Here is a 21,962-nt window from a genome sequence, read left to right on the forward strand (position 1 = left end):
AACAAATCAATACGATACATAATCTTATACGGAGTTTATTCTTTTTTTATTTTCTCGTAATTAAAACACAAAATCCATTCCATCATTATCAATTTATTTATAACAATATTGTTTTAAGGAATGTTGAAATTGAGAAATAGAAATCAGAAATTGATTTATATTATTCTTTCTATTTATTTATGCATATAATTGCTCTAATTACGAAATTTAAATCTATACAAAATCCCTTCCATCATTTTCTTTGATACGTAATAACTAATGCAATCATATCATTCTTTTAATTTCACAATATAAATTTGATCAAACATTTATTTTTCATCATAACATTTTAGCCATGAACACACTTTTTATTATCACTATCTTTATAACAATTTATTTGTCTCCATCTAATGGTGATCATGGTTTTAGTGTTGATCTTATTCATATAGACTCTCCACTATCCCCTCTATATAACCCAACCCATTCGCTAACCGATCGTAATCAAAATGCTTTTCGTCGGTCTGTGTCACGTCTTTCTAAGATAGACGCTGATATCTTTTCTACTCGTGAAGGAGAGTATCTAATGAAAATCCGTATGGGGACCCCACCCGTGGAAGTGCTTGGGTATATTGATACTTTCACTGACTTTTTGTGGGTCCAATGTAAACCCACAAAGAAGTCATGTTATAACAAAACAGCCCCACCTCTTTTTGTACCTGCTTATTCATCCACTTATCAACGACAACCATGTCGTTCAAAAGCTTGTGACACGCTGAAAGACTTCAAATTGCCATGTAGCGCGCAAAATGTAAGTCTTTACGACACTCAAGCTAGTAATTGTTCAAACGGTGAGCTTGCTATGGACACCTTTTGGTTGGGATCAACACCGATAAATCATACTTTGTTTGTGTGGTAATAACGTTGGAAGTTTGGGTGATCATGTGATTAGCGCGAATATTGGTATTGGTGGTGACTCGTTATCTCTAATTAGTCAGTTAGAACCCGCCATTCAGGGAAAGTTTTCGTACTGTCTGATGCCACAAACCAACGACGCGTTGAATCAAACAATTAAAATGCATTTTGGTGACGCGCAAATGTCTCAGGGCCGAATGTGGTTTCAACTCCAATAATAAATAAATTTCCTCCATGTTTCCATTACGTCGATTTATTCGACGTGTTGGCTGGAAACAAGACCTCACGACCCGTATTCAGTCGTAGTCGAAGGCTAGACTACATTGAAGCTGGGAATATGATTATAGACATAACCGCGACGATTACTACTATCCCTGAGGAGATGTATGATCGTTTTGTGCGTAATATAGCCAAGGACATAGGTGGTCAGGCCGTGGTAGACCCGACAGGGGTGTATAACCGGTTGTGCTACAAGGATTTGAATGTAACGCGCGTGCCGGTTGTGACATTTCGATTCGACTATGCTGACATTAAGGTGCAGCCAAGTAACTTGTTTTTTGAAGTTGGACAAGGGGTGAGTTGCTTGCCTATGTTATATGCTGATGATGAATTGGGGGTGTTTGGAAATTTGTATCAAAGAAATTTGTTGGTAGGTTTTGATTTAGTTAAGCAGAAGGTGTCTTTTAAGCCAACTGATTGTAGTTTATATAATTAATTAATATATACTATGTTTTTGTAGTATAGTTGATTAATAATTGGAGAAAAGAATCTTATTCTCATGGAATGGAGTGCAACATGTTTACTTATGTATTGTTATGTATACAATCATATAGTTGATTAGTTATTATGTTAAATTGTGACACATGACGCAACCGTTACAAGCGCTTCTTGAATTACATCCTCCTTGATAACCGTTTGAGAGTTCTAGCATGACGACGATAGGTGGCCATGGTAAGCAGCCTGTCCAATTGTGCATGCATTATAAAAGTTCCATTCGTTGTGACTAGAGCACGGCGTTAGAGCAAGCTTGTCCCGAAGTACATAAAATACCGGCTGGTATGATTAAATCTAACTGTTAAACATCAATGTTAACGCCTTAATGTTACCGGCTGTTATACCGGTTATAACCTATCAACAACCAGTATCTTAACTATGTACTATGCTGATAAAGTTTAGCAATCATCGCTAAAATAAGAAAATAAAACAATAAATAATCTTAACAAAAATAAATATGAGACCTTTCTTTGATATGAATTACTAATAGATTCTCTATTCCTAATAATTGTGGTACGGAAAATACTCTTAAAGAAAAGAGTAGACAATGAATGAAAATATCCCTAGAACACATAGAGGTATATATAAATTGATTTAAAAAATTTTGGACTTTATATATGAAAGGAAAGTTATTTAAATAAGAAATTGATTTATTTGGAATATATTTTTTCTTTTGAACCAAATCATATTTTACGAAATTAATTTATTTGGAATGTATATCTTCTCTTTATTTTCGTATATAATTCCTCTAATAATGGATTTAAATAAAAATCCTCTTAATTAATATAGAAAATTACTAAATTAATTTGCCTTTGACCTTTTACCTTTTACCTTATAAATTTTGATCAAACACTCATTTTCTAATCATAATCATTTTAGCCATGAAACCACTTTTTATTCTCACTATATTTGTAACCATTTATGTGTCTCTGTCTAAACCAAGCCCCCATAAAGGTGATGGTTTTAGTGTTGAACTTATTCATATTGACTCTCCATTGTCCCCTCTATACAACCCGTCCCTTTCGCTAACCGATCATAATCAAAATGCTTTTCGTCGGTCCATATCTCGGGCTCTTCGCATGGCGAAAAGCCAATCAAAGGTGTATGCTTGGGGTGAGCACGGTTCGGTTCGGTTCGGTTATTGGGTGAAACCCAAACCTAAACCTAAGCTATCGGTTATTTTAGAATACCAACCAATCGAATTTCGGTTATTCGGTTATTCGGTTTTCGGTTATTTTCGGTTTCGGTGTAGGTTATTTTCGGTTTTTTTTATTGTCAGTAGACATTATAAAAATAGAGTACCTTATACATATTGAATTCAAAATACAAAAATATGCACGTGTTATGTTGAACCAAACAAATACAAAGTTGTTTGAGTAGTATAGTTTAAAATTCAACAACATTTTTAATAAAAAAAAAAACTAAAGGTTTCCCGAATCTTCATTCATTGTCTTATTCATCTTCAAAGTTTAGACCCAATCTTGATCATGTTTATAATCTTCACCACCATCAATGATCTTTTGGTATTTTATTTCTGGCCATAGCATCTTAAAAAAACACGTAGAAAACATAGGTTCGATTAATCGGTTCGTTTCGGTTTTTTTCGGTTTTTTTTAAAATGGATAACCTAACCTAAACCCAAAAATCGGTTTTTGAAAAACTAAAATATTAACTGTCGGCTAATGCTTCGGTTCGGTTTTTTTCGATTCGGTTTTTCCGGTTATTCAGTTTCGGTTCGGTTAATTCGGTTTAATGCTCACCCCTAGTGTATGCGGATATTTCTGGAGAATATATAATGAAAATTGAATCGGGACCCCTCCGGTACAAGTTTATGGGGGTGTTGGCACGACTTTCGACCTTATTTGGGCCCCATGGGAACCTTGCAAGACGTGTTACAAGCAAGAGGGTGCACGTTTTTTCGTACCTGGTTCTTCATCCACTTATCACGCAGATTCATGTCGATCAAGAGCTTGTAAATCTCTGCCTACCATCCAACCACGGTGTGGCACACAAATAATAGTTGTTGTTACCAAAATTCTGACGCCGATTCTTACTACACTGAAGGTGTCCTTGCTAGGGATACCTTTTCGATTGGACCAACTCCTTACAAACAAGTTTTGTTTGGGTGTGCTCATTATTATGAAGATCTTCAGTATTTTACTCCGAATGTGAGTGGGCGTATTGGTCTTGGTCGTGGCCCTCTTTCGCAAGTCAGCCAATTAAAACCAGTCATTCAGGGAAAGTTTTCGTATTGTTTGATGCCACTTAACTCAAGTAAGCCAAGTAAGATCTACTTTGGTGAACATGTTAATATGCCAGGGCCAAATGTCGTTTCAACTACCCTTATAACGATTGATTATTCAACTTTATACGCCATACGTTTGACCGACGTGTTGGTAGGAAACAAAAGTGTCTTGTCATACAATCACAATCGCAATCAATCGTACATTGAAAAGGGCAACATGGTTATAGACATCGATATTGTTACGGCATTATTTCCTAGGGATTTGTACGACCCGTTTATTGCTAGTATGACAAAAAGCCATACGTGCAAAGCGCATCCAAAGCCCACATATTACCGATTATGATATTTGCTACAAGGATTTGAGTTTGGACAGTGTCCCGAATGTGACTTTGCGGTTCACCGGAGGAGCCAATGTTGAGGTGCCACCAACGAACATGTTTATGGAAGTTAAAAAAGGGGTGACTTGCTTGGCAATTATATCAACAACACTGGCTGAGGGTTCTCTTGGAAATTTGTTTCAAACAAATTTGATGGTAGAGTTTGATTTGATAAAACAAAAGGTGTACTTTAAGCCTACTGATTGCGCAATAGGCTAACGAGGCTCTCACATGTGCGGGATATCTTAGTTCAAATAATGAGGTTGTCGTTTTGGTCTAGAAGTATGTTTGTTCATAGTTCATAGTTCAAACCTTAAAAAATCATGATCATAATAATAGTTAGTGATTCTAAATCATTATTAAATCACAGTATCTGTTTTCTTAACTACATAAAATTTCAGTTCAATGTAATAATTATATGTCTAATCTAATCAAATGATGAAATCAACTTATTCATTGCTTTCACATAATTCAAATTAAACATAAATAATTGTGTATTTGCATTCATATGGTTTGCATCAAGTGCGCATATTAGGATATGATATTTTCATTATTTATGATTTTATGATACTCAAGATCTTTTCTTTTTTGGCTTCCAAATCTCCTATGGAGATTTTGATTAAGTTTTTTTATAATGAATAATTTTTACAAAAACCTTGGGTTTGAAGCTTTTAGCAACCCACGTATATTTCAAGCCCAATTCATTATACACTTCAAACTTTGTAAACTAAAAAAATAATTTAATTTAATTTAATTAACTATTGTCAAGTTATCGTAACATATATGAGCAAAGTTTAGTTATATGTAAATGTAAGGTAAATAAATTTTGTTGTTCTATTAAATAAATATATTGCATGTTTGCATTAGCCAATTTGTATAAAATGGTAACTATAAAATTTATGCACTATATTTAATCAAGGTAAGTACATAAATTATGTTTTCTAAGTTATTTATGAGTTGCATCATATGACAAAAAGAATATAATTATCTGAAGATTTAGAAGCACAATTAGTTAGAGACTAGAAAAAAAAATTGACATGATAAAAAATCTTTAAACTAGTATTATCTTTAGGGTCCTGGTTTTTATATAGCGTTAAAAAGAAAAAAAAAACAATAAAAATATTGGATGATACACTCTTGTTTATTTTTAGGTGAACTATAGTTTTACAAAAAAAGGATGACCTGTAATTATTAAAAAACGGGTGTGTGAAAAGAAGGGTGGTTATCATAACTAGTGTTGTTAAAATCAAGCCTAGCGGATATTAATCGATATGTGCTTCTAAACCAATGAATTTTTAGCTAATCGGTGGGGCCAAATCACCCCAAATAGGACATTTTCATTTTTAATTTTAATATTTTAGAAAGCAATCAAACATTGTGAAGAGGTAGGTCCCAGCAGAGCCCAGTTGGACCCGCAGGACTCACCTTAAGAGAGACGTCTGCGCAGAAACCAACTGGATCCGCAGGACCCACCATGCTCAGAGACGAGACGTCCTTACGCGCAGTACGCAAGCTGTTCCCGCAGGAAATGCCTCCCAATGGTGAAGTACTCCGCCTGTTCCCGCAGCTGCAGATACAAACCATCAGGGAAGGCCACCCGCGCAGCAAGGCTACACGCACAAGGCACTTAGCTCTCAATAATTCAGTTGTCACCTGAAGGAATGAGCAAAGCCGGGAACAATCCCGCACAAAGGCGGGAGGGGGAATACTCCCGCCCAAATAAGCCAGTCCGTACGATACGGGAAGATCTTTTGTACTGTACCTGACGAGGTATGGGTAAAAGATCTGACCAAAGATACGACAGCTCATTGACAACAGTATGGCGAGCAGCATGCTCTTGTACTGTGTCACTATTAGCCGCTGCCTACTCACCAACTACTGTCATACCACGTGCATAGCCGGCAGTTGGTGGAAAAGGAATAGTACACAGCAGGCCCGGTCACTGTCAGCCGCTGCCTACCCACCAACTACCAGCATGGCACGTGCGTAGGCCACAGTTGGTAGAACAGTAATACTATTCAGCCGGCTATACTCTCTTGGAAACCTACATTCGGCTATAAATACCCCAAATGGTATGATCATCTAATCTTATCATATACTACCTTGTGTCTTACATATTATACCTGATATCTGCTCTAGCAATCTCTTAATATACATTTATATTCAAGAGCAATCTAGTCTGATTCTCACGCCGGAGGGTGGTCACAAGGAGGTACCCCCCCTTCTCAGTGACGAGCTCACAGTGTCTGTTTTGCAGGTTATCAGAAGAACCATCTTTGCCGGGTCTAACCCCTCGTGGGAAACATCTATCTAACCCCCAGATTATCCGTAATCTGCCCGGGGTTGATCAGTGTTTCTTCATTGGCGTCATCCGTGCATAAAAGCTAGAACATTTCTTTTCAGTTTTTTCAAACTTCTGGAAAGATGGTTAAAGAAACTCCGGTAACCACAACCCCAGCTACTGGGGGGAATACCGGCGACTACACAGTTTTTACGAACACTACCCCGGTTACCCAAGCCGGGGCAAGTGCAGTAAATTTTACGAACACTACCCCAGTTACCCAAGCTGGGGCAAGTGCAGTAAACAACCATCCCCTGGGATTCAATAATACCCAGGCGGAAAGACAACAGACGAGACTCCCCCGCCAAACACTTGAACAAGTTAAAGCGTGGGCGGAGGCACGTCAGAAGGAATTCGAAGCTGAGTTGGATGAACGCTTGCGTTCCGTCCAACAGGCTGACGAATTTGGAAGCACTCAACAGCTCAACATGAGCAGGGAGTGCGAGTTCTCGGACGATGATCGGGAGGAATCCGACACCGACGCAAACCCTCGCCATAGGGCGAAAAGGAAGCGTAAATAAACGGACTTCCAAACGAGAAGGAATTTCGGAGAAACCTTCAAACCAAAAAACGCGGGTGGAAACCCACGTGACTTCTCCAAAACATTCAGACCAACTGTGGCAAATGCGGGAACGTCCAAATTTGCAAGGGACATTGCGGAAGCAATCGCCCCGAAAAGTGCCAAACAAATGTCCAACATCGGCACTTACGATGGTATATCTGATCCAGACGATCATTTAAACAGATTCATAGCGGGGGCAACCGTCAGTAATTGGACGGAACCTACGTGGTGTTACATGTTCCAAATGACGCTTGTTGGGCCAGCTAGAGCGTGGTTCGATCGTCTACCGGTCAACCACATCTACGACTGGGCAGACTTCCAACAGAAGTTTAGCCAACACTTCAGCCAACAAAGAAAGTATACCGAAGAGCAATGGACAATCCTCAAATGCATTCGAGAGGAAGATGAATCTTTGCTAGACTTCATCACTCGCTTCAACTCAAAGAAGCTAAGTCTGGGTAATATCAGCGAAGATCTTGTTCGCGCTGCTTTCATCCAGGGCGCGAACGACCCAGAGCTCATCCGCACCTTAACGGGTAAAGATGGCATGCCATCCACATGGGATGCCATCATGACAGCAGCAAAACGCTTTGCGGAAACGGAGAAGCAACTGGGTAGAGATCTCCCCCAGAGCACAAACCTCTACACCCAGAAAACAAGAGAAAACAACGTCCTTACCGCCCGACTAAACAAAAAGCGGAAGCTAGGCATTTGGCAGTCAAGGGTAAACTTTGACACATCATCCGGCTTGCAACATCGGTTAGGCGGAAGGGATAACGTACAGTCAAACCAGAACTCCAGATGGACGCCACTCACCAAAAGCGTCACCGAGATATTCGCCACTGAGGAGCTCCCATGGCCAAAGGCTCCAATAATCCGACATCGTCACAATGCTGATCGGAGCAAATACTGTGACTTTCACAGGACAAAAGGCCACAACACTGAAGAATGCACAGACGTAAAGGACATGGTCGAAGCATTTGTCAGAGATGGGACGCTCGCGCACCTCGTGGCGCAATGAACGCTGAGTAGGCTGATGCGTGTAGAACCCCAGTTGGGGAAAACACGAATAAAATTGCAGCTTCAATGTTGGAGACTACATACTGCGTAAACAACGAGATCCCGAACCAGGTGCATATCGGCTCGATGGCACTCCCATCCCAACAACATGGAAGGGAGCTCAATTACACAGTTTGCATGTAGATCAATTCCAAATTTGAAAAGAAAAGGCCCAGAGCCACTTCTAATGGAAATGATTCTCCTTAGAACATCGACGCTGATGATTTTACATTTATACTTATGAACTTTCAACACTGATGCCGGTTTTCACCGCATACATAAGTGTGAAAGTCGTTGCGTGGGGAAGGCGGCAAAACCCGCATAAACCCAAAAAACGGCAAACCTTCACGCAGGTCAGTTAAAGGTAAAGTTCAGTCATCCCACTAAATGAAAGTGCCGGTCCTAACCGCACGAATCATGATAGAGGAAACTGAGCACTAACCTATTAACAACCGCGCGTCGAACGGTTAATTTATTCAACACGGATATGCCGGTTTTCACCGCATAATTACGTGGAAAGTCGTTGCGTGGGGAAGGCGGCAAAACCCGCATAAACCCAAAAAACGGCAAACCTTCACGCAGGTCAGTTAAAGGTAAAGTTCAGTCATCCCACTAAATGAAAGTGCCGGTCCTAACCGCACGAATCATGAGAGGAAACTGAGCACTAACCTATTAACAACCGCGCGTCGAACGGTTAATTTATTCAACACTGATATGCCGGTTTTCACCGCATAATTACGTGGAAAGTCGTTGCGTGGGGAAGGCGGCAAAACCCGCATAAACCCAAAAAACGGCAAACCTTCACGCAGGTCAGTCATAGGTAAACTTTGGTCATCCAACTAAATGAAAGTGCCGGTCCTAACCGCACAAATCATGAGAGGAAACCGAACCTATTGACAACCGCGCGTCGAACGGTTAACTTATTCAAAATACTTTAGAAAATTTCTAACAAAAGGATGAGGAAAACCTCCACGCAGGTTAGATGTAGGTAAAGTTTAGCCATCCTACTAAGTGCAAGTGACGGTCCTACCCGCACAATCACGAAAGAAGAAGCAAAACTTCAACCTATTATCTACCACGTTCAAAGGTTAACTTATCCTAAACACTTAGAAATTTCTAAAAAGATGAGGAAAACCTCTACGCAGGTCAGATATAGGTAAAGTTTAGCCATCCTACTAAGTGCAAGTGACGGTCCTACCCGCACAATCACGAAAGAGGAAGCAAAATTTCAACCTATTATCTACCACGTTCAAAGGTTAACTTATTCTAAACACTTGGAAAATTGCTAATTTAAACTAAAGTATGCATGAGCAAGTCATATAACGTTTATAAAGCAAGTAATCCAGTGAAAGTAGCGGTCTTACCCGCACAAAGATTTATATTTCATAATATTCATTACAAGAATGGCCGGGTAACTACCCGCCTACAAGAATATAAATCTATACAAGCTAAACCTATCCTAACAGTGGGAAGGGATCTTCAGGATCAAGTTTCAGGACCACTTCCACTTGGACCAGCACCATCAGTAGAGCGTGGCGGTTCAAGGAAAGCTTTAAGGATAGCTAGCCCATCATCAGCAGCAGCAACTTCGTTCACCTTCTCCACTACCGGATGCGGGAAGGCGGCATACTGATTCACTGCTTGGTCATAAACAGCTTCAGTATCCACATCATACAAAAGGAAGTTGGAAGGCGGGATGCCTTTCTCAACGAACCCTAGACCAAGCAGGAAGCCGGCCTTTTCCCCATCCTCATGAGAAGCGTTGAGGGCTGCGCTCATGGCATCGTCGTATGATGTGTCCGTGAAGACTCGATGCACAACCTACAAAAAGAAAAAATACAAGTATCAAAACCTTTTCTATTTACAAAGAAAAGCGTGAAGACATTATGAAGCTAAACATACCTGAGACAACGCTTCTCGAAGAAGCCATTCCTTGGCAACCAGAGCCTCCTGGAGGGCAGCTTGAGCTTGGTTACGGGCGCGTTCGGCTTCACTTTTGTTGAGGTTGGCAAGCAACACTTCTTTAGCCACAGCCTCTTCAACGCCCTTTAGCTTCCGCTCAGTATGGTCAAGCACCCCCTTCTGGTCCAAGATCTCTTGGAGCTTCTTGGCGTCTTCCATCGCCAAGGCATCATGAGCCTGTTGGAGCGCCTCTAGTTTGGCTTTAAGTTCCTCATTCTCGAGGCGTAGAGGCTCAGCAACAGCTTCAGCCTTGGTGGCCCTCTCGGTTGCGTTCCGTGCAGTTTCCTTAGCCAGCCGAAGCTGTTCGTTAACAGCTTGGGCAGCCTTGGAACAGGCCTCGAGCCGGGCCTGAACTTCAACCTCGAGGGCCTTGAAGGCCTTCTCCTTTTCCGCAGCCACTGCGGTAAGCCTCCAATTCTCCTCCCGGACAGCCCGCGCCTGAGCTACTTCTTGAATGCGAGCTGCTTTTAACTTGTCGTTTTCACGACAAAGCAGCTCGACGCGCGGCTGCATCCGGGCCAGGAGAACCCGAAGCTCATTGGTTAGCCTACCCTCCTGGTAGCTAGCCATGGCTTCCTCCAACGCACCACTGGGAGCTGCGTGACGAGCCCACTCCACGCACTCCACAGGTGTGCGAAGGGTTGTTCCTCGGCGGATGTTCCATCGTGGAACATACACTTCATTGGAATCCGACACTGCAAAAAACAAAAAGCAGTTAGGAAAAGATGATAAAAAAAAAGAGGCCAAAAGAACCCTACGCACCTGTAGGGTCGATAACAGGCCGATAGCCGCCAAACCCATCACCTGAACCCAAGGGAAATCCGTCCAAGAGGTCAGGCATATGGGAAGGAGGCAGAGGTTGGCGAGAAGCCCCAAGCATACCTGAAGGATCGGTCGTCGTTGCCGATGACGGAGGAGGCATGGTGAAGGCTGCCGCGGTAGTTGAAACCAACGGAGGTGAACTCACCGTAGGTGAACTAACAACCGTGGTCACCGCTGCGGAGTCCGCAGAAAAAGTAACCGCCGGCTCAGTGAAAGATGCGGTAAATATGGCACTGACAGCCGGCGGTGATGTCATCACAGTTGGAACAGTTGGCTCAACGGGGTGAGCAACTGAACCAACGGAAGCAGGAGCAGCTGCCTGGGTCGTCGCCTCAGGTAGGCTGACCAAGCCTACCGTCATGGGTCCGGAGTACTCCTCCCCGCTCCACCCTGGAATGCGGTAGCATCCACGCCTGCACAAAGAAGATAAGTATTAATGATGGAAAGCTATGAAGTTAAAAATAAAGGAAGTTTGTCCTTACGGGTTTTCTTGAGCCTAAAGGTGCGGAGAGGCGGGGACGAACCCGATGGAGCCGGCCTCTTTACGCCGCTCACCGTCGTCATCCTGGGCTCTCCGGAGGTGACAGTCGTCGCAGCCTCCTGAGCAGTGGTCTTATCACCACCAGGGTTCCCCGCCACCTCCTCGCTCTCGGCCTCTGAATCAGACCGAGGCACCGGATCGGCAGTGGAGGCCACCTTCTCCTTCCCCTTCTCGCCGGCAGCCTTCTTCTTCCGCACCAACGGAGGACCATCTGCGGATTCCTCATCAGAACACAAGATTAGAGGAATTCCAGCAGAGGTTTCAGCATTGAGGGGTCGAGGGTTGAATAACGCCTTACCTGGCCGCCTGGCGCTCAGGATCTCGTGGCCTGGCGGGTAGACCTCCACGAACCGATCCGCCGTCTGTTCTAGGATGGGCAACTCGTTCTCATCTAGAGCACGAGTCCCCATCCGAGCGGGACTATCAGCCTCCCGCGGATACAGGAGTGACTGCAAGTCGTTCCCCTCTAAAATAAACAGGAAAGAAGTTAGAAGAGATTCTAAATCAACAAAAAGAAATGAAGCATACCGTAAGGGACAGAGTTCAAACCGTATTCAAGGAGGATCGGGATCTTTTGCGCCTCCGCACCCTTCCACACCCGGCTCATCCCGAGCATCACCATCCCGGACTCCGCAAACCGGTAAACCGGAGATTGGACTCTGGAAATCTTTGAAAACCATTTCGCCTCCTGGTAGTTGGAGGCGTGAAGGCTGGGGAGAGCTTGCCCATTCTTAAATTTCATGGCAAGGGGGATGGCGCGAGCGGAGATATAAAAGAACTCCCGCTTCCAGGAACGAAGACTGCGCTCGGTTGCGCAAATCTTCAAACCCTTGATCCGGGTTATCAGAGTATACCACCCCTGGATGCACCTCCAAGAGTAGAAGGTCATCAGGCGGTCGACGAAGGGCTCAACGCCCAAAATCCGGCACACCCACTCGAAGTGGCGAATCTTTGCGATCGCCATCGGGTGTACCTCGGTCAGGTGTACACCGTGCATCTCCAGAACACGGTACACAAACTTCGTCAAGGGGAACCTAAGATTCCCATAGACAAAGAATGCGGCGTATACCCCGATCTTGCCTCTGGGGGCATCATACACCGTCTGATGAGGTTCAGGAAACTCAGGCTCGAAAGACTCGAGCATGAACTTCCTAACGATGTACTGATATAGATCGACAGGCAGAGCACACTGGCACTCGCCAGCAGTACTCTTGTCATCGGCGTACACCCCAGCCTCCTGGGCTGTAGCCTCAAGATCGTGAGAAGACATCTTGCAGATATGAAAGAAGAAAACGATTTCAAGAGAATGCTCGACTGAAAAGGTGAGTATTCGCCGGAAATCGTTTTGAAGATGAAGAGAAAAGTGAAAGTGTGGATAACAAAGGACCCTCTCCCCCTTTATATACTAATCGCAATTAATGCGATGAAATTAATGCGGAAGAGAGAGAAATCGCAGGTGCAATGAAACTATGACACGTGGCAATAAGCAAGCTGGCAACAGCTGTTGAAATGACGCATGCCATTAATTTCGCGGCCACGCGCCCGAAAATTCGCGCCTGAAAAAGCGCCTGGAATGACCATATACTGTCACGTCACCATAACTTCCTGCACGTCCTGACACAGTCAGAAGAAACCGTCGGACGACGTTTCAATAGTTTGGACTGTTCTTATCCTTTCACCAACTTTTCGAATTTCAAAATTTCAAAAAGATTCAAAAGTAAGCGGGAAAATACCCCTTACCTTGGCAACCAAGTAACTGTAAGACAGGTGCGGGTACAGTGTTAAGGCAAAACCCTTCACATACTTAGCACCTGCAGGGAATTGAAGCCAAGAATACCTCGGCAACCAAGTAACTATAAGACGGGTGCGGGTACAGTGTTAAGGCAAAACCCTTCACATACTTAGCACCCGCAGGGAATTGACGCCAGGAATACCTTGGCAACCAAGTAACTATAAGACGGGTGCGGGTACAGTGTCAAGGCAAAACCCTTCACATACTTAGCACCCGCAGGGAATTGACGCCAGGAATACCTTGGAAGTAAAGTAACCGTAAGACGAGTGCGGGTACAGTGTCAAGGCAAAACCCTTCACATACCTAGCGCTCCGCAGGGAATTGAAACCAAGAAGGATCTTCTGGGCAATGCTTGCGGAAACGGGAATAACATCCCCGCATAGCGGGAACGTCGAGAACTACATTGTTTGAAGCTCCAGGATGGAATTGGTGGTTTTAACATAATTGATCACTATGTTCAAAACTACCAAAACCTCATGGAGAATCCACACAAGTGGGACTCAACGCTCCTGACTTGCGAGGAGGTTACAGACCTACCCGCATCATACCCAAAGATCAAGCAGGAAAGTCGGGAATTTCTGCAAGTGACAAGGACTTCCACGGGAAGAATCCCCATGGAAAACCTTAAAACTAAACCCTTTTCAAAACCCTTTGCTTAAGTCCAAAAGTTCACCTCACTTTATTAAACATTCATGAGAAGAACATTGGACTGGGGGGACTTGAAGAGGTAGGTCTCAGTAGAGCCTAGTTGGACCCGCAGGACTCACCTCGAAGAGAGACGTCTGCGCAGAAACCAACTGGATCCGCAGGACCCATGCTCAGAGACGTGACGTCCTTACGCGCAGTACGCAAGCTGTTCCCGCAGGAAATGCCTCCCAATGGTGAAGTACTCCGCCTGTTCCCGCAGCTGCGGATACAAGCCATCAGGGAAGGCCACCCGCGCAGCAAGGCTACACGCACAAGGCACTTAGCTCTCAATAATTCAGTTGTCACCTGAAGGAATGAGCAAAGCCGGGAACAATCCCGCACAAAGGCGGGAGGGGGAATACTCCCGCCCAAATAAGCCAGTCCGTACGATACGGGAAGATCTTTTGTACTGTACCTGACGAGGTATGGGCAAAAGATCTGACCAAAGATACGACAGCTCATTGACAACAGTATGGCGAGCAGCATGCTCTTGTACTGTATGTCACTATTAGCCGCTGCCTACACACCAACTCCTGTCATACCACGTGCATAGCCGGCAGTTGGTGGAAAAGGAATAGTACACAGCAGGCCCGGTCACTGTCAGCCGCTGCCTATCCACCAACTACCAGCATGGCACGTGCGTAGGCCACAGTTGGTAGAACAGGAATACTATTCAGCCGGCTATACCCTCTTGGAAACCTACATTCGGCTATAAATACCCCAAATGGTATGATCATCTAATCTTATCATATACTACCTTGTATCTTACATATTATACCTGATATCTGCTCTAGCAATCTCTTAATATACATTTATATTCAAGAGCAATCTAGTCTGATTCTCACGCCGGAGGGTGGTCACAAGGAGGTACCCCCCTTCTCAGTGACGAGCTCACGGTGTCTGTTTTGCAGGTTATCAGAAGAACCATCTTTGCCGGGTCTAACCCCTCGTGGGAAACATCTATCTAACCCCCAGATTATCCGTAATCTGCCCGGGGTTGATCAGTGTTTCTTCACATTGGTTTATTAAAGTTTTAATACGTTAACCACTAGTTGATTTTTCTCATTGATTTATTATATTTTTGTTCAATGGATTATGTTTTATAAGTAATTATTCAAAAACTTACTATAAAATTACAATTCAATTAATTGCAAGCAATGTTGTAAAAATCGTAAGTCGTTAGTCGGACGGTGAGGTGAGAACTATCAATTAATCGGGATTAATTAAATCGGAGTTTGATGCATTATTTTCAATTTTATATGTACATACACACATTTTTAAATATAATTTTCAATTATTCATATGTAAACACATTTGGCTGGAAATTTGCTTGAATCTCACCGGAAACCGCTGGTTTTTTATGGAATATCAAAGAAAACCATTAATTGTGGTCGGTGGTCGGAATCACCGGAAACCACTAATTATGGTCGGAATATCGCCGGAAACCGTCGATTTTGGCCGGATTTGATCGTTGACTGATTAGTCCAAAATTAAAATTAATCAGTGAAGTGAGAACTAGCGATTAATCACCGTCTAGTCGGGATTTTTCAACACTTATTACAAGTACTATCCAACACTTGTGGTAGGAAGTTTGGATTCTTTTAAGTTTGATTCCAACTTGTGTTATTTTTGATGAATTATAGCAATAGAGGATTTGTCGGAATCCCGAGTCCACTCAGGTTTAATTTTTACGTTAACGAAATATACTATTGTGTGGAAAAGAAACCATGATTACAAGTAAACACCGGAAGGTAGAAACTGAATGATAACACTGCCACGTAGACCGCCATATGATAATATATAATCTTCTCAACTTGTTGATTGAGAGAGAACATAATTAATTAGGAAATAATAATAATAATAATAATAATCATGCCTGAAAACCTGAGATGCGTGGTGGTTGCCGTTGACGGCAGCGAAGAGAGTATGAAAGGTTTACAGTGGGCACTGGATAACGTGAAGCTCCGTACAGACGGATCGTTAATCATTATTCACGTCCAATCACCGCCGTCAATCGCCGCCGGTCTTAATCCCGGTTCTATCCCCTTCGGTGGGCCAAGTTAAGTGTTGTAATTCGTTCATTCTTAATTATCATTATTATTAGTTATTATGTTATGAATTGAAATGAAAAATGAAGCAGGTGATGTGGAGGTGCCGGCGTTTACTGCGGCGATTGAGGCGCATCAACGCCGAATTACGGATGCTATTATTACTCATGCCTTGAAGATATGTGCTGATAATAATGTAAGCTTGCTTTTTTCAGATATCATACTTGTTTGTTTACTCGAGATCCATCGGATCCCAAATTGAGCTTAAACGAGCTCGAGCCTGAAATTCAGCTTGTCTTATTATATTTATAGACGAGTTTCACCTAAGGAAATGAGCTTATTATCTATATAATAGTTTTACTATATATTTTTCTAATAGTATGCATTATGTAATATATATGAGGTTATAAATATAGAGAAAAGAGAGAATACAGTAATTGCTTAACGTATATTAGGTACAAGAATACTTATATTCATGAAATCGATCCATGAAATCACATCACAAGATCTCGAAATCGTCAATACATATCCAGCTAATCATTGGTTCATCGAAATAAACAGTTTTGGATCGTTAATCGATCAATTTTTTACTTTTCTTCATGAAAACCGTTTTTGACGTTTTAGTATTTTTGCCTTTGAGCGTGATTCGCGTACCTATCGTACGTTAAACAATTATTGTACAGTAACCTCACCCTATAAATATATATATATATATATATATATATGTATGTAAGATAATTAATAAATAACAAACGAGCCGAGCTCGAGCTTGGCTCGGCTTGTTTACACCTTGTTTCGGTTATTGATGGGATGCTTTTTATTATGATTCTTTCTTCTAGTAGAGGTATGGTATCTCGACTGCTTTGTAAGCTTCTTTCAACATCTGTTTGTAACTAACTGCAAATTAAGGATGAGATTAGTGCTGTACCGCTAGCAAAAATACCGATACCCGCTTTGGTACTTGAAGAGACACAGTCACTCGTTTCTTCATTATTGTTTTGGTTTTTTATTTTCAATCGGTACCAATACTGAATTTGAGAAAAGTGGGTACCGAATACAGTAGGGTATGCATCCATTCTGTACCTCTACGGGTATGGTACCAGTATTCGGGAAAATAATCTCATGCATACTGCAAATATACAACAGGCTTTGGTTCTAGAGCTAGATGGTCGGTCTTATCTGTTTGTGATAGTCCAAATTGGATCACACTAAGTAACTTATTTGTATTGCTGATGATGTATAAAGTTGTGTACATTTTATAACTGCCGATATAAACTAGGTAGCTTTGGAATCCAAATGAGAGTTATAGGTTGAAGTTGTGACAAATTGAACTATGACAAGTAGCTTATTTATGTTGTAAACTTTGGTGATCAAACAAACTTGATATAATAACAAGAACACAATGATGACGCTAAACGAGTTCTTTGATTAATGAATATTGTCTGATACAATTATAATGATCGATGGTGTGGGTATATAAACCCTACCAACGTTTCAACAATAACCGTTTCAACATAATTGCATGACTGACCCCTAATCTATTTACAATGACACTATTAACCTAAAAATACTTTAAACTAATAACAAACAGACCCTTATAACTTATAATACAACTAATATTTTGTTTAACTTCTATAATTTATGTAAAAATCACAATTTGGCGCCGATTAATTGGAACTCATACCAACCGATCCGATCTCACCTAATCAACCACTAAAATCAAAAGTGGTCAAGATCTTTGAAGTATTTGAAAAGTTATACTTTGAAAAATTATATATAAATTTGTATGTGTGTGTGTGTATAATTTTGAAAACTTACATATAAAATTCCACTCCGATTATTCCCTATTAATTGTTAGTTGGCACCCCACTGCCCTACTAACACCTAGCGTGTTCTACAACACCGTGTTAAATGTCTTTAGTATTATTTCTGTTCTGACTATCTGCTGCTTTGAAGCTCTCATGTCCCGAGTTAGAATATGCACCAAGTTAGGATTTTGGTTTCTTAGAGGACCAATTCATATGTATATTAGTTTTGCAACCTGTCTTTTTCTTTCCTGAGATATTATTTCGATATTGCTGATTTTAGGATTATAGTATATTAGTACTAATACATGTATATCAACGATATAGTACGAGGCTGAAGTGAAAACTCAAGTATTGATTGGGGATCCTAAGGAGAAAATATGCGAAGCTGTCGAGGAATTGCATGCTGATTTGCTCGTAATGGGGTGCCGTTCTTTTGGTCCTATCAAGAGGTATGAAGTTGACCCAAGTTGTTTGCGTGTTTATCATACCGAGTAATAAGCAGAATATGATGTATATGCATGTGAAATGTAGCATACATTGATTGATGTTTAACTTAATAACAACATATTTTTGTAATTGCAGGATGTTATTGGGAAGTGTAAGTAACTACTGCTCCAACCATGTGTCATGCCCTGTCATGATAGTCAAAGGCACTGCTTAATAAGAACCTCGAGGTAAATCGTAAACATTCAACTCTAGCAGGCCGAGCAGCTGAGGCAACATATTATTTATTTTTTTTAAAGTATTTTAGCTCGCTTTACGTGATCTGTCTCAGCTTAAATGGAGGATTATGGGACGTGATGTATATCGTTTGTACTCTGCAACAAATACACAATATCTGGTGAGTTTATATGTTGTTTGTGATACGCTTCTGTTGTATATCGTTGTTTGTGAAATGATTGTACATTTGCGAGATGTGATGCGTGATATTATCCGTTGAACATATATGTATCCCCGACATTGATGAAATATTTTATGCATTGTTGTTATTCTTTTCATCGTATTAATACACAATACAACGGTCATCGACTAACAGTCGATGAATTACCCGAAGCCCTTCAATATTGACAGCAAATTGACAAACTTTTAGGTTATAAAGTTTTCATTAATATTACTTAGTGATCAATAGTTTAAAGGTATATCAGCCAAACCCGAGCCCAAACATGAAACCCAAAAGAACCGATATTAACCAAACCCAAGACCGGCCTACCCATTTGCCGTTCGATCTTTGGTCACGTTTTTCTAATTAGAATGCTTTATTACACTTGCCTTTTCACGAACAAAAACTCGCCTATGAGAAAGTGGTTAGATAACTCATAGCAGCCACCCATTTTCAAGTATCATCATGCAAAAATATAAATTTGAGATGTAAAACATATTCGGAGGACCATAAAAGCTCTGTTTTGATGCAAGATGTACGCATAGTTAGCGAGTGCAATCTATGTAATCTGTAGTTACCGTGTATGCGAAGTACTAGACGTTTTTGTTGGAAACTTGGATGCAGTCAATCTCTTAGATGGTCATGGTCATCTAACACAATTTGATAAAATTATTTAATTACTATATTTAAGCTCAATGGCTCAATTCATATATTATACAAGTCTTGTATTTTAAAACTTAGCAGGTAGTAGTAAACAAGAAGTCGCTTCGGCCGAGTGGTTAAGGCATGTGCCTGCTAAGTACATGGGGTTTCCCCGCGAGAGTTTGAATCTCTCAGGCGACGGTTCTTTTTTCTTTATCACTTTAATTTAAAAACACACCCTTACCCATGCGTTTATTTATTTACATTTTATACAAAAAGGTCCCCTATAATTTTTGGAATATACAAATAGGTAAGTAGTTGAAATAGTGACATGTTAATCAAGTATTTTATAAAATAGGCTATAGACTATTCATAGCTGAAGATCAAGGTCCACTGGGAAGTGTGCCCATCTAGTTTACTACTTTAGTTAAACATATATATAAACAATTATTTATGAACTGGTGGTTAGGGCCCGAATTTCAAACCAAATAAAAGGTGGATTTAAAAACGTTGAGCCATACATGTATGTTGTGGTATGCTAACCTGTAAAAATTAGATTAAAACGTAAAACATAGAAAAACATATATAATTAATTTGTATTAGATTAAAACGTAAAACATAGAAAAACATATATAATTAAGTTGACTTATATGACCTACACATAGCGAGAGTGTTGTTACACCGCAAAATAAGATAGACGTAAAAATATTGAATGACGCATGCATACGCGTTGTAACGGGTTTAACTCGTAAATTTAAATCAAAACGGGTAAAATATTATGATAAAGAGAAAAATTAAGTCAATACAACCAAAAAAACCCATGTAAAAAGGAAATAGAGAAACTTCAGTTATATATTAAACGATGATAATGTGAGAAAGCATTTCTCATTATGTTTTTGGGTTGGCATTTCTCATACATAGTCGCTTTGATCATACTCTCTTTTCAAGATTCAAAACTCAACAAAATATAAAAGCACAACAAAACAACATATTTTATTTATAACTAGGTCATTGTAATTGTAGTTACCAAATAACTTATATAGTCCACAGTAAGATTATAAAGAGGTGATTATTTTCTTAAGCAAGAAGTTATAACGATTTTTCCTCTTTAAGAGAGAAGTTTGTACACGGTGATCTTTATCGAGTATCGATGAAGATTCTCACCCACTACTCTAGTTTATTGTGTTTATGTGTTAATATTTCTTTATCATATGATTTCTCATTTGGTCACAAGTGAATCTAATTCTTTTGATTGTATTAAAGTTACCAAATACTACAACAACGCGATTACGGTATGGATATCTATAAGCATATGTTGATATGAATACATACACAGTCATGTCTATACAATAAGAAAGTTATAAATATATAAATAATATGTATAACCAGACAGTAGCATATACAACATGCAGACATAGATAGACATACATTTAAGGAGACAAATAAATAAATAAATTGAATTAAAATGAATACTTAAATATGAGACCATTACAAAAACTTAAATATGAATGCTGGGGGTGAACTCACATGGGATTCCCTTCATGAGATCTACACCCCTTTACACATACATGAATAAATAAATAAATAAATATGGCTAAAAACAAATATGTTTAGTTAAATGTTAGTAAAACTGGTTGGAAAAAAAATGAAATAAAGAAAAATTATATGATCTAATAGAAGCTCCACATAGGGATTTCGTCACCAACTTCATCAAAGGGATTAAATGGCGACTCGTTTTGCTTCATGTCATTGTATCTTGGTGAATCGAAGTTGCACCATGGTGCAACCATCGACATCAAGGTTCCATCAAGAGGGTCGGTTTCTAAAGAGAATCTTTGGGTTGTCTCGTTAGATGAAGATGATTGAGATGGAGAAAACGAGGAGAATGGTGCTGAGTACGAAGGGGATGGTGGTGGAGAGGTGATAGTGGCAGCAGCAGCGGCTGCAGCAGCCACCCTTTTAATAGATTTTGGAGACATGACACTAGTGGTGGGACCGGTAAGAGAGTCGTGATCGTATTGGTTGAGAGGGAAATTTAGATTTGCAATGGGGCCCTTAACGCATAGAAGGGCGGCATCATAGGCTCTAGCTGCTGCTTCGGGAGTCGAGTAAGATCCTAACCATATACGTGACTTTTGATTTGGTGCTCGGATCTCGGAAACCCATGAACCCCAACTCCTCATTCGTACGCCTTTGTATTTCTCTTTGTTGATTATAGATGACGGTGATAGTGGTAGTGATGATAGTGACGAGGATAATAATGTTGGTGATGCCTTTGATGCCTTATGTTGGATCTTTTGATCTTTCTTTACCATTTTCAAGTTATCACAGACGAATAAATGCACAAGATGAATTTTTGAACGAAATGCAATGTTTTGATAATAAAAAAAAAAACTATTTTTTCTTTCAAAATAAACAAAAAATGAATGAATGTATGTATGTGTTTTCTTGAGGTAGGAATGGTGCAAGATGTATTTATAACATAGAATGCAAGTGAGATGAGTAAAAAGCCTCATTTTCTTATTTATTTT

The 21,962-nt window shown here is 40.6% G+C and overlaps 4 protein-coding genes and 1 non-coding gene across 6 annotated transcripts; 4 read left to right on the forward strand and 1 right to left on the reverse strand.

The window, feature by feature from the left end:
• The first annotated feature begins 1,228 nt into the window (after window positions 1–1,228).
• LOC143629652 (aspartic proteinase CDR1-like) lies at window positions 1,229–1,639 on the forward strand. Its single transcript, XM_077098873.1, has 2 exons — window positions 1,229–1,540; window positions 1,631–1,639. Exons 1-2 carry the CDS (start codon window positions 1,229–1,231, stop codon window positions 1,637–1,639), a joined length of 321 nt encoding a protein of 106 aa, XP_076954988.1.
• Window positions 1,640–2,291: 652 nt separating this feature from the next.
• On the forward strand, window positions 2,292–4,385 carry LOC143629647 (aspartic proteinase CDR1-like). Its single transcript, XM_077098867.1, has 2 exons — window positions 2,292–2,778; window positions 3,679–4,385. Exons 1-2 carry the CDS (start codon window positions 2,547–2,549, stop codon window positions 4,251–4,253), a joined length of 807 nt encoding a protein of 268 aa, XP_076954982.1. The 5' UTR covers window positions 2,292–2,546; the 3' UTR covers window positions 4,254–4,385.
• An 11,521-nt stretch (window positions 4,386–15,906) lies between these two features.
• Window positions 15,907–18,901, forward strand: LOC143629650 (universal stress protein PHOS34-like). Of its 2 annotated transcripts, none has more exons than XM_077098870.1 (5): window positions 15,907–16,112; window positions 16,194–16,297; window positions 18,234–18,358; window positions 18,492–18,583; window positions 18,685–18,901. In XM_077098870.1, the coding sequence occupies exons 1-4, from the start codon at window positions 15,926–15,928 to the stop codon at window positions 18,568–18,570; spliced, it is 495 nt and encodes a 164-aa protein (XP_076954985.1). In that variant the 5' UTR covers window positions 15,907–15,925; the 3' UTR covers window positions 18,571–18,583; window positions 18,685–18,901. The 2 variants fall into 2 exon arrangements, with proteins under 2 accessions (XP_076954985.1, XP_076954986.1); XM_077098871.1 differs by having other exon boundaries at window positions 18,240–18,358.
• Window positions 18,902–19,550: 649 nt separating this feature from the next.
• On the forward strand, window positions 19,551–19,632 carry TRNAS-GCU (transfer RNA serine (anticodon GCU)). Its single transcript has one exon. It is a non-coding gene; the product is annotated as a tRNA-Ser (tRNA).
• A 1,453-nt stretch (window positions 19,633–21,085) lies between these two features.
• On the reverse strand, window positions 21,086–21,746 carry LOC143629651 (uncharacterized). The gene has a single exon (XM_077098872.1). The coding sequence runs from the start codon at window positions 21,744–21,746 to the stop codon at window positions 21,102–21,104; it is 645 nt and encodes a 214-aa protein (XP_076954987.1). The 3' UTR covers window positions 21,086–21,101.
• Between the last annotated feature and the right edge of the window lie 216 nt (window positions 21,747–21,962).

Source organism: Bidens hawaiensis, unplaced genomic scaffold (genome assembly GCF_021521415.1).
Source record: "Bidens hawaiensis isolate Kalapana, Puna unplaced genomic scaffold, B.hawaiensis_p1.1 tig00005396_1, whole genome shotgun sequence".
Taxonomy (NCBI): domain Eukaryota; kingdom Viridiplantae; phylum Streptophyta; class Magnoliopsida; order Asterales; family Asteraceae; genus Bidens; species Bidens hawaiensis.

Bases quoted from the DNA above. Each gene is read 5' to 3' on its own strand.
- LOC143629652 (XM_077098873.1), top strand. From the start codon at position 1,229: ATGATTATAGACATAACCGCGACGATTACTACTATCCCTGAGGAGATG.
- LOC143629647 (XM_077098867.1), top strand. From the start codon at position 2,547: ATGAAACCACTTTTTATTCTCACTATATTTGTAACCATTTATGTGTCT. The intron at 2,779-3,678 runs GTGAGCACGGTT...TGTGGCACACAA, and splicing joins ATCAAAGGTGTATGCTTGGG to ATAATAGTTGTTGTTACCAA.
- LOC143629650 (XM_077098870.1), top strand. From the start codon at position 15,926: ATGCCTGAAAACCTGAGATGCGTGGTGGTTGCCGTTGACGGCAGCGAA. The intron at 16,113-16,193 runs GTTAAGTGTTGT...AAAATGAAGCAG, and splicing joins TATCCCCTTCGGTGGGCCAA to GTGATGTGGAGGTGCCGGCG. The intron at 18,359-18,491 runs GTATGAAGTTGA...TTGTAATTGCAG, and splicing joins TCTTTTGGTCCTATCAAGAG to GATGTTATTGGGAAGTGTAA.
- LOC143629651 (XM_077098872.1), bottom strand. From the start codon at position 21,746: ATGGTAAAGAAAGATCAAAAGATCCAACATAAGGCATCAAAGGCATCA.